Source organism: Onychostruthus taczanowskii, unplaced genomic scaffold (assembly GCF_017590055.1).
Source record: "Onychostruthus taczanowskii isolate IOZ18803 unplaced genomic scaffold, ASM1759005v1 scaffold12, whole genome shotgun sequence".
NCBI lineage: Eukaryota > Metazoa > Chordata > Aves > Passeriformes > Passeridae > Onychostruthus > Onychostruthus taczanowskii.
This window is the reverse complement of record NW_024498351.1, coordinates 1,035,826-1,048,557: the sequence shown is the minus strand read 5'-3', so window position 1 is coordinate 1,048,557 and position 12,732 is coordinate 1,035,826. Positions and strand designations below refer to the sequence as shown.

The window sequence follows — 12,732 nt, the reverse complement described above, 5'->3', positions numbered from 1 at the left end:
AGGGAGCAGTGCTTTAAAAAAAATTGTTTCTCTTCGGGTATGTTTTACAGTCAGAACATTCTAAGGATAAAAAGGACTTGTCCTATGTCAATTGTGAAATGTGTCACTTTAGGTAAGCTTTTATTTGAAGTCGGTTTTTTGAGTCAATACTCTGCAGTTTCTGAAGGTAGCTGTACTATTGAGGACTGTTCAAGTCATCAAGTGTATCAGTGGCTGTGAAACACCAGGGCTACTTCCAGTCTCAGTAAAGGCTGAAGTACCATAAATGGAAAAATTCTAATTGCGGAAGTCGGTTTTTTGAGTCAATACTCTGCAGTTTCTGAAGGTAGCTGTACTATTGAGGACTGTTCAAGTCATCAAGTGGATCAGTGGCTGGTGAAACACCAGGGCTACTTCCAGTCTGAGTAAAGGCTGAAGTACCAGAAATGGAAAACTTCTAATTGCATAATATATTTTTTGATAAGTATCTACTGCATCTTTTCTCTGAATGGTTCATTTTAAAGTCACCAAAAGAGCGAGACTATGCCACTGTGTAAATATTTTCATATTAAGTAACTCATCTTGAGAAGCTGGAATGATGTCAGGGATGAAGAGGAAATTCTGGGGAAAAAATGTTTTCTGCACTGTCTTGCATTATATCCATCCCACAGGCTGACAGCTGCAAGCACCAGACAGAAAGTCCTCAACAGAGAGTACATTTAACAGGTTGCTTTGGGGGCTAATATTAGTAAGTGAATTATCATTTTTCCTTCATACAGTAGTATTGTATTGAGGGCTCCCAAATGGTAATTTAATATAGCTGAGGGTCTTTAGAAGGTTTTAATAGCTTCTTAAGTAGCTATAAACTGATCTATCCATCCATTGGCCATAAAAATAGCTGGTATGAGCTATGATGGAAGTCTTCAGTTGTTCTGTATTCACTGTGGCCTACTGATGGAGGGATTTTTCCCAAGACCTGAAATAACCCTGAAATGCAGCAGGTTACTTTGCAACAAGTCAACAGACACCTGATGCCCAGGTTGTAGACATTTGGAGCCTGTTTTGATACCATTGCTGTAGGGAAAGCATTCGTTTGAACATTAATTTCTTGGTGTTTTTAAAATGCTAGACAAACTTGTGTCTTTCTTAGAGAAGAAGAGAAGTGTCAGGTACTCAAAGAAAGGGAAGAACACTGTTTGTGGACTTGTTCTATTTGTGGTTTCTTACTCAGCAGATCACTCAATCTCAGGCACTTACTTCAAAAGCAGGCTTGATTTAAACAATAGTTTTGTGAAACACTGTGAGATGGGGACATTTTTCTCCATCTGAAAAAGCAGATGCTCACTATATTCATTGCTCTGATCATCACCAGTGCTGAGTGCTTAGGTACTTCTGCTTTGTTTTGAAGGGAAAGGAGTAAAGGTGGGTTTCCTTTATCAGAATCTGTCCCTGCAGTCTAAAGGAGATGCTCACAATACTTTTCTTCTGTTAAAACAATCAGGCAAAACTTTCAAGAAGCAGCATTGATCTATGCTTTTGCAAGGTTTAATACCAAACCTTAGACATACCAATCCGCATTTGAAACTGCAAGGCTTTCATCCACATCAGTGGATGCAGCACTCAGAATTACCACCAGTGGAGCTTTTCCTTGTTAGTAGTTTAAAGTTGCATCAGAGCAATGTTCCAGCAAGCAGTGTTCCAGCAAGCAATGTTCCATCTGCTGACCGTGGAGGATTCTTCACACTAATTTAAGAATAAAATCAGTGTCACATTTTGAGGCAGAAATCCTTTTGTTTTCCTGAATAATTGCAGGTGTGGTATCAATCAGTTCTTCTTTTATTCTTTCTCACATTAGAAGGATTTGAATTTCCCAGTTTTTGTGTTGGGTTTTGCACCCTCATGGACTATGAATTCACTTTGCTTGCTACACCACCAGCACCCACAATTTACACCAGTGCCCATAGCAGGAACCTGGGGACAAACATGCATGGAGCTGTGGTGGACATGGTCTGGGTGTTACCAAAACAGACTGGTGTCCTAGATGTGGCTGGTTGATCTTCTTTCTCTCTCTCTGTTTCCCCTCTCCATTGTGGCCACCTGGGTACTTCAGAGACACCAGATGAGAAATGAGTCCTCTTAATATCAACATGACTTTGACTCCTGTATGACATTAAGGAAAGTTAAGCTTTCCTGAGCTATCTCTTCCTGCCGTCTCAGGTCATTGGGACAAAACGGTGGTTCTTTGCTTCCCAAGAGCATTCTTAACAATTTCTGAATTTAAAGATTTTTCTCTTGACTTGCAAATGATGGCACACATGACAAGTTTGGTATAACACAGTCATGTGTGCTGATACTTAGAAGGTGAGAAGATTTTGAGGTTTATGCTTCTCTCTATCACAAAAATGCTTGTTTGCATAAACCTTGTTTTTATGCTGACAAGCTGATATATTACTGTGGACACACAACTGGCTGTTGGCTGATATAAGAGAGAAAAACCACAGTCATCTTAATGCTGGGAGATTTGTCAGTATTAGAAGAAACAGATGGCTTGGAAGAGAAAATATTAGAAGGGGGAAAATTTGAGTATTCTGGGTAGTAGTTAGATCAGTCCAAAAGTGAAGAGGAAAGATTCATTGTACGTTTTGAGCATAAACTCTTACTTTTCTTTGATTTATAAAACATCAGCTGGTTTCAGTCCAGTATCAGAGTGCTTACACAGTAAGACAGTCTTAATTAGTCATTTCAGTTTAAATTGGCTGGAGTTTTGATGTTAATTGAATTGTTTTCCCTTTGCAGGGACCTCAGGGGCCTCCAGGACAAAAGGTATAGTATAAACAACAATGCTGTGAAAGTGATTATTCCTCCCGTGCCAAATTGCAAGCAGAAAAGGTGAATGGAATAAGCTACTGTACACTGCATTGAATCAATTAGCTTAGGTTCTGAATTTTGTTTTTGCAAAATGGAGCCATATAATGTGAGACACAAGATTTCCCATTTCCCTCATCATAAGAAGTTCAAGCAGTGCAGAGCAGACTGTTTCCAATCTGTCTGCTTAACTTTCAGGTGAAAAGGTCACTATAATTTTCCCATTCATACACTGGTACGATTAGGAAACCAAAGTTAAAACGTTGTGAAAGGTGGGGAGATAAAGTTTCTGATTAAATGCATGTCTCTACTCAAGTAGATCAGTGCCATATGACTAAAGAATTGACCAGCAGAAACAAAGGACGTAGGTGTTGCTGATAAATAGTGCTTGGTCGGTGGTGTTCAGGTGGTCTGCCGGTGTCTTCCTGTTCCTTCGGTAACCTGAGACCCGACTTCCTGGGAATGCCTTCAGCATTATTTACACTCATTAAAGCTGACTGCCTCGGTTTGATTGAGTGAGTTTAGGATTTATGGAATTACACCATTAAAACAGTCCTTAGAATATCAGCAGTAACAGCTAGTGAGTGGTACTTTTCCGGCGTCTGACTCGCATAGCACCAAGGTGAGTAATTTTCTAGCTGATTTCAAAAGATTGAGAAGTTGTATGAAAGATATTTAATAAAGCGGCTATAATTTGTATAAGGGGGAAAAAAAAAAGAGGATGGAATAAGTAGTATTGACATATGTGAGAAGGATGCCTGCTTTCCTTCTTCTGAGATTATGTTCTTTGGAGTGAAGCATCTGTTAAAACATAACTTTTTTAACAAAAGGAAGAAAAGCCTGTGATACGTAAAAACATAATACCAAAGTACACAAATTGGTGGAATTTTGGCAGCTGTGGGCTGTATAGAGTTTGCAGGCTGAAGGAGAGGACTACCCTTTGTTTTTGGCAATGCAGGAATGTGGCTCATGTCTAAGTTGCCATTACAAAGCTATACCCTCAGAATTGTGGAGGAGCATATTTTGCCTGTATGACATCAGCAAAACCCGCATGCTGATGAACTTCTGAATATCTGATAAACATTTACTTACCACGGTAGAATCCGCCTCATTTCACACTTCCTAACATCCTGTGTTTCGTAAGAAAAATACTCAGCTGCCACTGAGAGGAGGAACTGTTATACATAGGATGGTTTATTGAGGCTGATTGTTTAATGCTCTCCTGAGCTTTGTCTTCTGATTTTCTGGAAAAATGGTACAGAGATGTGAAAACGTTCACTCAGGCACCTTTGCAGTAGCTTAACGCCATGACTATGTATCCAGCAAAAAGAGACAGCAAGGATGCCAAAGTGGAAGCTTTGGGAGAAAGGGGAGAGCATTGTGAGTCAAGGAGATATGCTGGGATGCAGTGTATTATTTCTTACTGATTCAAAGCTCTGTTACTAGCTCTTGGAGGGTTCTTGAGACCCTCATGAGTTGGTTCCTTTTCCTGTTTCACAGGATTTTCCAACTCTATTAATTGACAAATGTCTGCAACCATTTTGAATGCATTTCCTTTGGGTGTTGGTGATAATTTTAGTGACACCTCTAAGCAAAATAGAGGGGGAATTGCCATGCAGCAATTCTTTGAGTTCCCTTGCTGTACAGCACCATCTTTATAAATAAGAGGAGAATGCTGTACAAGCAGATGCAGCTTTCCTGATTTCCATGCTCTGTGTTTTCATTCCATAGCAAGTTGCACAAGGTCCTTCAAAAAAGTTATCCATCACATAGAAACTTGTAAAAAAGATCCCTCCAAGGTTATAATTTTTTTTCCTTCTTTGTCACTTGTGTTTGGCCTGTATTGACCTTCTAACTCTGATTGCAGTAATATTGGTGCAGTTTCAAAGTGCATCTGTAATTTGTACTGCCAGACTGAATCACTGCGTATTATCTCTTAAAAGCCTTGAGATTGATTGGTGCTACAAGTTACTGAGCTTGAATGATCCCTCTAGAAACATTAATCGTTTTGTTCAGGTGCTATATTTGATTGCATAGGATCAGTCTCGAAACTTATTGAGAGCATTAAATGGAAAAGCATTTCAATTCTTACATTTCTTGTGAAGCCTCAACAACATTACAAAACATGAGCTTGAAGCTTGTTTCTGGAAAAGGCCATACAGTCTTTAAAACATACAACGTGAGAATATGTCTAATTAGTATAAAATCTCAACTGAAAGGAGAGCTCAGCTTGGGTAAAAATGAGTTCTTGAAAAATTTATTGCAGTTCCAATAAGCAAACATTCACCATTATTTCTAAATACTGTATTACGAGATGAAAGGTTTCACGACCTGTTTAATTTGCTAAACAGTGGCATCTGTTTCCCTCCAGGGTTCTGTCGGAGTGCCTGGTGTTCCAGGGAGAGATGGACAAGTGGTGAGTTCTCTGACTTTTTCAGCACTGCCATTATTTATGTAGTGGATTGAAGCAATTTTGGGCTTGTTCACATGAGCAATATGCAACCTTATATCCAGAACTGTGGTTTCAAATTGGCCTCATGGAAAAGACCATGTATAATACAGCATAATGTGCTTTGTGCTCTGAAGTAATTTTTTTCTAGTTTTACCTGAACAAGCAGCAAATTAATTAAGCTGAAAGTCTGGTGTCCAAATTTGGTGATGACTGATGGGTTGTAGAAAGGAATGCATATTAATAGTCTGTTACTCGAGTCAGCATATTTACAAACAAAGGGTTTTTTACTTTTTGTTAACTCAGCCTCATAATGCAGATCAGCCACTTACATTGATATTAGGTATTGAAGTGGTGCCAATACATTGTTAATACAACCTATAAATAGAGAAATAAAAAGAAATAGAAGTGCAGCTGGAGGATAATTAGAAATTGAATTTTGGGGATGAAAACACAGAGGAGTAAATCAAACAAATAGTTTTGAACACAACCAAGAGGAAATACTAATTTAGGCAAGTCACTGTCAGAGTTCAGAATGGCCCTCCATAAGGAGAGGTCACAGTAAAGCAGCAGGGCTGTGTTACAGCATTGCTAAGGTTTCTTGGCAAATCTGGGTGATGAAGTTTAAATAGTATACCTCCTTGTCTGTAAAGATTATTATCCATCTGTTGTTCTCACAAGCCCTAGCATTCCTAGTGAACTTCAAAAGCACTGGCAAGGGATGCCAAAAGGAAAATGTATGATCTATGTGTTCACCAGGTTCAAGCAGCAGCAGATGGTAGTGAATAAGGGTTGTATTAGACAATCCTCTCTTCTGCTTCCCTCACCAAGAGCCCTAGGAATAAGTGATGTTTCAAACAATTTACTTTTAATTCTTCTTTCCTAAAAAGAAAAGAAAAAAGGATGTATTGTTTCTAATAACATAATACATAGTATTAGACCTGTGTTTTCAGAGTGGTTATAAGAACTAATGTAAGAAATAATGTAATAATCATTCACTTTAGTGATAGTGATAGGAATTTATTTTAAGCTATTCAGAGTATTACAATTAATGTGAAACAACAAAATAAAAAATATTTAGAATTAACTATATCTATATATACATACATATATATATACATATATATATACACACACGTACATATTCGTATTTAATGCCAGAATTTATAACAAAATAATATGAAACAAATTAGCATGAAGTCCTCAGATTTTTTCCTTCATATTTTATAACTACAGTCAATTGCAACAGGAATGGTAGACAGTGCTTACCTACTGAGATGCTGTTGCTGTACATTATTCAAGTAATTTTTGTGGCCTGACTGAAATGCCAGTGAAAATTTACTTTGTGGCATATCTGTAGGAATGTGTAAGAAGGAAGACTGGATAGGTGAAGCTGGAAACTGCTTTGAATAGAACAGAAGTGATAATTCATATTTTATTCAATAACTTTATTTTTAATAGTACTCATGTAAACTCCAGCCAGAAAAATTGCCTCAAATGAGCAGAAAAAATTGATATTAATGAAATGTGTCAAATATGTGATTAATGTGTCATTTTGGGAGACAGGGAATTTTTTTAAGCTCTTTGGCAATGTTGTTGCATGTCTATTTTTAGAAGACCACATAGACTTATCTGCTTTCATGTTTCAGGGGGCATAAAAGAAATGTGCAGTTAAACATTATGGGAAGATGCAAACACATCTCTAAATGTTAATTATTAATTTTAAATTGCACTTTAAAAAAACTCCAGAATTTTCAATTTATAGGTGTCTATTTATTTGATTTACTTCAACATTCATCACATCTATAACTTCACAGACATTTTAAAATTGCCAGTTTATTAAAGACGTCAGTGTGTTTTTAGTGTAGCTGGACTGCTTTACTTTTGACCTTTTAAAAAAAAACCTGAATTACTAAAGTGAAACATAGGTACCAGGACAAAAGCCACACCAATAAAAAGAAATTGCTGTTGCATTCTTTAGTTTGAATTCTCAACTGTTGATTGATATTGACTAGAAACTACTTCCTTATTTGCAAAAAATATATTATTTTCATGTAATACTAGGCAGATGAAAGTTGAATGTTGCTATCTCTTTTAATAAATAGATTAAAAAATTCTGTTAGTTTGAAAACAGTGGTAGAAATGAAGTTTAAACTGAAGCAGTGTTGGTCTAAAGTTAGAAAGTATAATGCCGCCTAGCAATCCCATGTTAATATTTGCTATTGAAAGGTCAGTTCTTCCAATTTCTATGAAAAACCAGGTTCTCAGTGCAGTGCAACATACAAGATGTTGATGAGGACCAGAGTGCTGATTTTAATAGTTGGGCTGTACTGTGAGCCAGCTGCTGGCACTTCTGGCTTTACTCATTCAGATTCATGGTGACTTGCAGAATAGCTGGGTTCAACTTGCATGTGTGATGCGAGTCATCCCCTTTTTAGAAGTTACGTAGTTAAAGGACTTTACAAAAGCCTTACTGTCTTGGTTGCCTTTTGGTCACTGAGCTTGCTCTGTCAGACAGCAGCATGTGCAGTGCACTAAGTTCCAAGTTAATATTTTTCCTTGGTTTAAAAGGCAGTGATTGTTAAGCATATGCTTAAAATTAAATGCGCGAATGCTTTTCTCGTTTGGACAATGAAGTATTTTTCAGCCAATGAATGTCAGCAGTGAATTAGCTTTGCTCTGTCCTCAAGCAGTTGAACAAAACAGAGTTAGGTCATCTCCATCATCTACATGCCTCTGTAATTTTCCTTTTTCTTACTTTTCAACTCTTCTTTAATTGAAATACTGAGTTACGGGAGATGATTGACAAGTCTGACCATAGGTCTGGGAATGAGATCATAAATTCTGAGTGCACTTAGAACAGTCTTTTAATCCCTTAACATATGAACCACTTGTCTTAGACAGTCTCTAGATATTAGAGTAAGTGTAATTTTACACAACCCACATGTTTTTGCAGGACTGTTAACTAGTAGATTTTTCTTGTATTCAGAATAGCAAAATCACTGCCATAAAACCTTCACACATTAGGCCAAATCCTGTGAAACGTTACAGGTAGTCTTGCAAGCACATTTACAGTCTTCATTTGTTCCTACATTTGAGAAACTGCAGCAAGTTTATCTTGAGAACAGTAACTGGAAAGGAGCTGCTTAATAATACCTGCAGCTGGAGAGAGTGTTGTTTCTGGGATGGAGCAAAATCTGCTAAGATAAGGAAACTTTCTGAGTGCTCCTTTTCTTTTGCAGACTGTTGTGCAATCCTCAGGTTTATTTCTATCCCAATACAATGGAAGTTAAATTTGCCTTTCTCCATCCCTTGCAGAAGCTCCTCAGTCACTCAAAAAGTAGAAAAAAGCATTAGTTCTGCATGGAGCTAGGAGGTTGCAGTGATCTAAGGATATCACATCCGTACATTAATCATGTTGAAATGGCCACAGAGGGCTTCTTGGAAAGTTAAACTCTGCAAGTATAGAATATATATTCTGGTATTTGTTAAATGGTGCTGATTTGATAAGGGCTGTCAATGGCTGCATCAGCACACAACGAGGAAAGCAGAGATTCCTTAAGATGGTATTTGGCCTGAAGGAACCCAGTTTCTGGAGTTTGTGCAAATAACTCTCTTTGTTACAAATAAGAGTTTGTCTGGAGTGCATAAGCCCCTCACTCTAAACTTCCATAAATCGCTTTTTCTTATGTAGTACTTGATTTTTTGATAGGTTTTTTTGTAAGGGTATATTGAAAACAGAATGAGTGGTCAGGATAGATCCTTTCGTTTCAAATTCTTCTGGTAGATTTGCAATAGCAATATGATAAACCTCAGAAGAGTTTTCCTTCTTATCAGTAGATTCAGAGTCTGGGTATGCACATTTCTTACTGCTCTCTTCATACTTTTTGTTTCTCTGATTTGCATGTATTTCCTTATTACAGTGTACAGTGTTGTGTAGGAACAAATTTTGAAGGTGGCAGTATCAAATTCCTTCAGCTAAGGGAAGGGTATGCATGTACTAACATTTTTTCAGATAAAGGGAGGAAACATAAATGTAGTTCACAAATTCTCAGACAGGTTTGCAGGCCAGCTGAGTCTTGTTGAAGAGCCTTTCCACTTAATTTCAGTTGGTGAGTGGGCCAAGAGAGATTGCCAGTCCTTAAACAAACAATTTTAAGTTACTTTTGAGGGGAGAAAAAAGCAAGTTGAAAGGAATTTAATTCAACCCTGGTTTGAAATGGAAATCGTAGTAAAAAAACTGAAAAAACTCTTTTTTACCCTCTGTCCTCGTCTATGCATTTTAGAGTAAAATTAGACTGGACTAGGTTTGGGGCCTCTTGTGTTTCCTTGTCCTTAAATTGATTACATTCTAGTGACTGAAAAATATAGCAATACTGACAGCTTTTCTTTCAGGGTGAGGTGGATATCAACCAGCTGGTGTAGAGAGTTATGCATCTCACCAGAACAAAACCTATTTCAGAACTGCAGCCTCCAGGCTGTTTTTCTGCTATGAACAAGAAAAGCTGTGGCCTCCAGCCATGTTATTTTTAGCTGATTAATTTTGGGTATGAAGGTATATGCCTCAGGGGCAGAAAACACTCCGGTAAGCATGCTTTCAACTGCCTCAACTCCTTTAATATGGACTCTAGTGGGTAATACATTTTCAGACCTGTTATGAACTAGATTTTATTAGTTCATATTGACAGATTTTTTTTCTTATATTACCAGCAGAGCCCAAGCAGTGCTCTACACACCTGAGTACTCACCAAATTCAGATTCATTTCAGTGTAAGCATTAAGACTGCCCCTACTACAAGAGTATCTGAGGAAACTGCTATACCTATTTATTGATCAGAGTGCTGAAAGTTGTCCTTTGCCCAAATACAGGAAAGAGTTAGGGGCTTGGTCAAGTTACAACATAAAAGTACCTTCATATGAAAAAGAAGTCAAGGGTTACCTAAACAGTATTTCTAATGCAATATTTGCATGTTCACCAAGGTGGGGCATGACGTTTGTGCATCTGGTAGTTTTGTTGCTGCTTTGGTACAGCAGAACTTTGATAGAGAGGATGTTGAGATAAGATGCCGCTGGTACCCCAGCATCCCACGGAGCTCTTGCTCTTTCCATCACGGTGTCAGTGAAGCCGCACATTGTTGAGGTGGCCTTTGGAAATCACAGCCCACCTCAATGCCAGGAGGGAGAATTTTATTTTTATTTTGGTGTATCATGGTAGCTGCACACAGTGCTTGTTGCACAGGACAGCTTCTGCGGTGTGGTTTAGCTGAGAATAAGAATGCAGAAGGGCAGAAAGGGCAATTTAATTGTTTTAAATTGAGTACCGAGACACTTCACACCTCACCACAGCATCTTCCCCACTGTCTGTCCATTTTAGGGAAAAGCTGCAAAGGTATGCTCTGAGCGTACCTTCACACAATTTCTCTGGGTCTTGTATCTTTTTCTTGTGTGAGGGTGCAGTTTAGCCCTCATAAATTCTCTGACTGGGATCATGGGTTGGGTTTTATAGACACTAGAAAGGTTTAGAATGATTGCCATCACTCTGTTACTGAGCAATAATTTCTCAGGGGAGAAATGACTGGAGAAAGGTGAGTTGTGAGCTAAAGTTAGATGTATTATGGAAAAAATTACTCTTTAAATGGGGAAAAAACACTGTCGAGGCCACTCTTGGAGTACTGTGTCCAGCTGTGGGCTCCTCACTACAAGAAAGAAATGGACATACTGGGCAGAATCCAAGTAAGGGCCTCAAAGGTGATCTCCAGAGATGCCTTCAAAGTTCAAGCATTCTGTGATTCTGTGAAAGAAAAAATAAATAAAAATATACTGCCTTGATTTGAAAGCTAGCTGATGTGCAGGAGACAATTGCTTCTGCAGCCTAGCACCTTTGCTGTCAATGCTATTAAAGACAGACTACAACAGCAGTCAGGAATGACATTAGCCATGGCCTGGTGAATGTAAAAACCATGTGACATTGAGGATTTAGCTTTATAGTTTTTTCATTTTATCAGGTTGAAAAGCAGTGTGATTTAAATTGTTGCGTTGAATGACATTGTTGAGTATCTGGTGTTCCCTTGCATGCATCACTCCTTGAATAGCAGGGTCATCATCTTCAGCCTCTTAAAGGTCAGCTGTGCTTTTTATTCATCTCCAAAGAACTAACCTGTGGGGCTGAAGTGTACTTATACTGCATTTTACACTCCAGCTTTACTCTTACAGCATTTTGTACTCTGGTTTTAATACATGCTTTTAGCAATAAATAGATAAATTAATAAAAGTAGCTAAACTTCCTAACATGCTTCCTAACAGAAATATTTTAAATTATTTTCATGCCAAGAATCAAAATCATTTTTTGGGACCAACATGGCTAAAATAACACAGTGTTTGAGTAGGGAAGAGCTATCAATCTACTCTTCTTCAAAAGTTACCAGCTCTTTGCTTCATGACTACTTTGAGCGGACCATTTTTATTTTTGTTTTGTCGTTTGGTTTTCTTGTTTATTTTGGGGGCTTTATGTTAAGGCTTACTGGAATTGTAAAAATATCTGCACAGAAAGCCAGGCTGCCATGCCTGCAAGACATGCAGAGTGACAAAGGGAGGCTCCCTGGCACAAAGCTTGTTTAGCTGTGCACTGGGAATGTTCATCAGGGCTAAGACATAAAACATCTTATGGGCTGTACATTTTTACTTCTTTTCACTGATTCTTTGTATAGACAAGAAAATAAAGGTCTAACATAGGGAAAGGAATATTTTCCCTGTTCTTCTGAACATTAGCAACAGAAGACAATCACTACAAAAACATAAAGGCACAAGGTCTTTTCTGTGTTATCCTTCTAGGTTTGCCTTCAGTCTTTCCTATTCCCAGAGCTAGTTTCTGTGCTTCAAGTATCTCTGCGTAGTACTTTCAGTACTGTAAGTGAAGTGCTGAGCATAGCAAAGTTGCATATAGGTCGGAAATGCAATTGCTGGTATGAATGGGGATTTACTATGGCTAGGTGACAGGCTGAGGTTTTCACTTTTTTCCAAAGAAAATATTTTTTTTGGTTCTATTTTTGTGGTCTCCTTTTTGTCACAGCAGTAGCCTCTGCATCCATAGCACTGATATGTGAACCTTGGAGGAAAGTGCAAGCCTGGAACTTCAACCTTTTGATTAGAGATTTAAGCCCCAGAAAGCATCAGCTGACAGCAGCTGTTTGAAAATGAAGGGGACAGAAGCAAGCGTGTTTGGGGTGTGGGGATGAGGAGAAACAAGTGTATATTCATGAGTCCCTTCTGCTTCATTTTGTCAACTGGCAATTTTCCTCAAGAGCCTTTTAGGTCAATCCTTTAGGACACTCACACCTAATCTCCAACAGCTTCAAATCCTGAGCACTCATATATCAAATGCCTGTGCCACTTTATCAGCCTCACAGCTACTGTAGTACAAAGGGGCCTTGAGAAGGGGCT

General features: G+C 38.2%; 1 protein-coding gene across 1 annotated transcript in view; it reads left to right on the top strand.

Moving 5' to 3' along the window:
- Positions 1-12,732, top strand: part of COL25A1 (collagen type XXV alpha 1 chain) — a 294,304-nt gene that overhangs the window by 222,004 nt on the left and 59,568 nt on the right. Inside the window, exons 13-14 of the mRNA XM_041428005.1 lie at positions 2,776-2,802; positions 5,216-5,260. Of these exons, the coding sequence (XP_041283939.1) occupies positions 2,776-2,802; positions 5,216-5,260 (72 nt within the window). The remainder of the gene's footprint in view (positions 1-2,775; positions 2,803-5,215; positions 5,261-12,732) is intronic.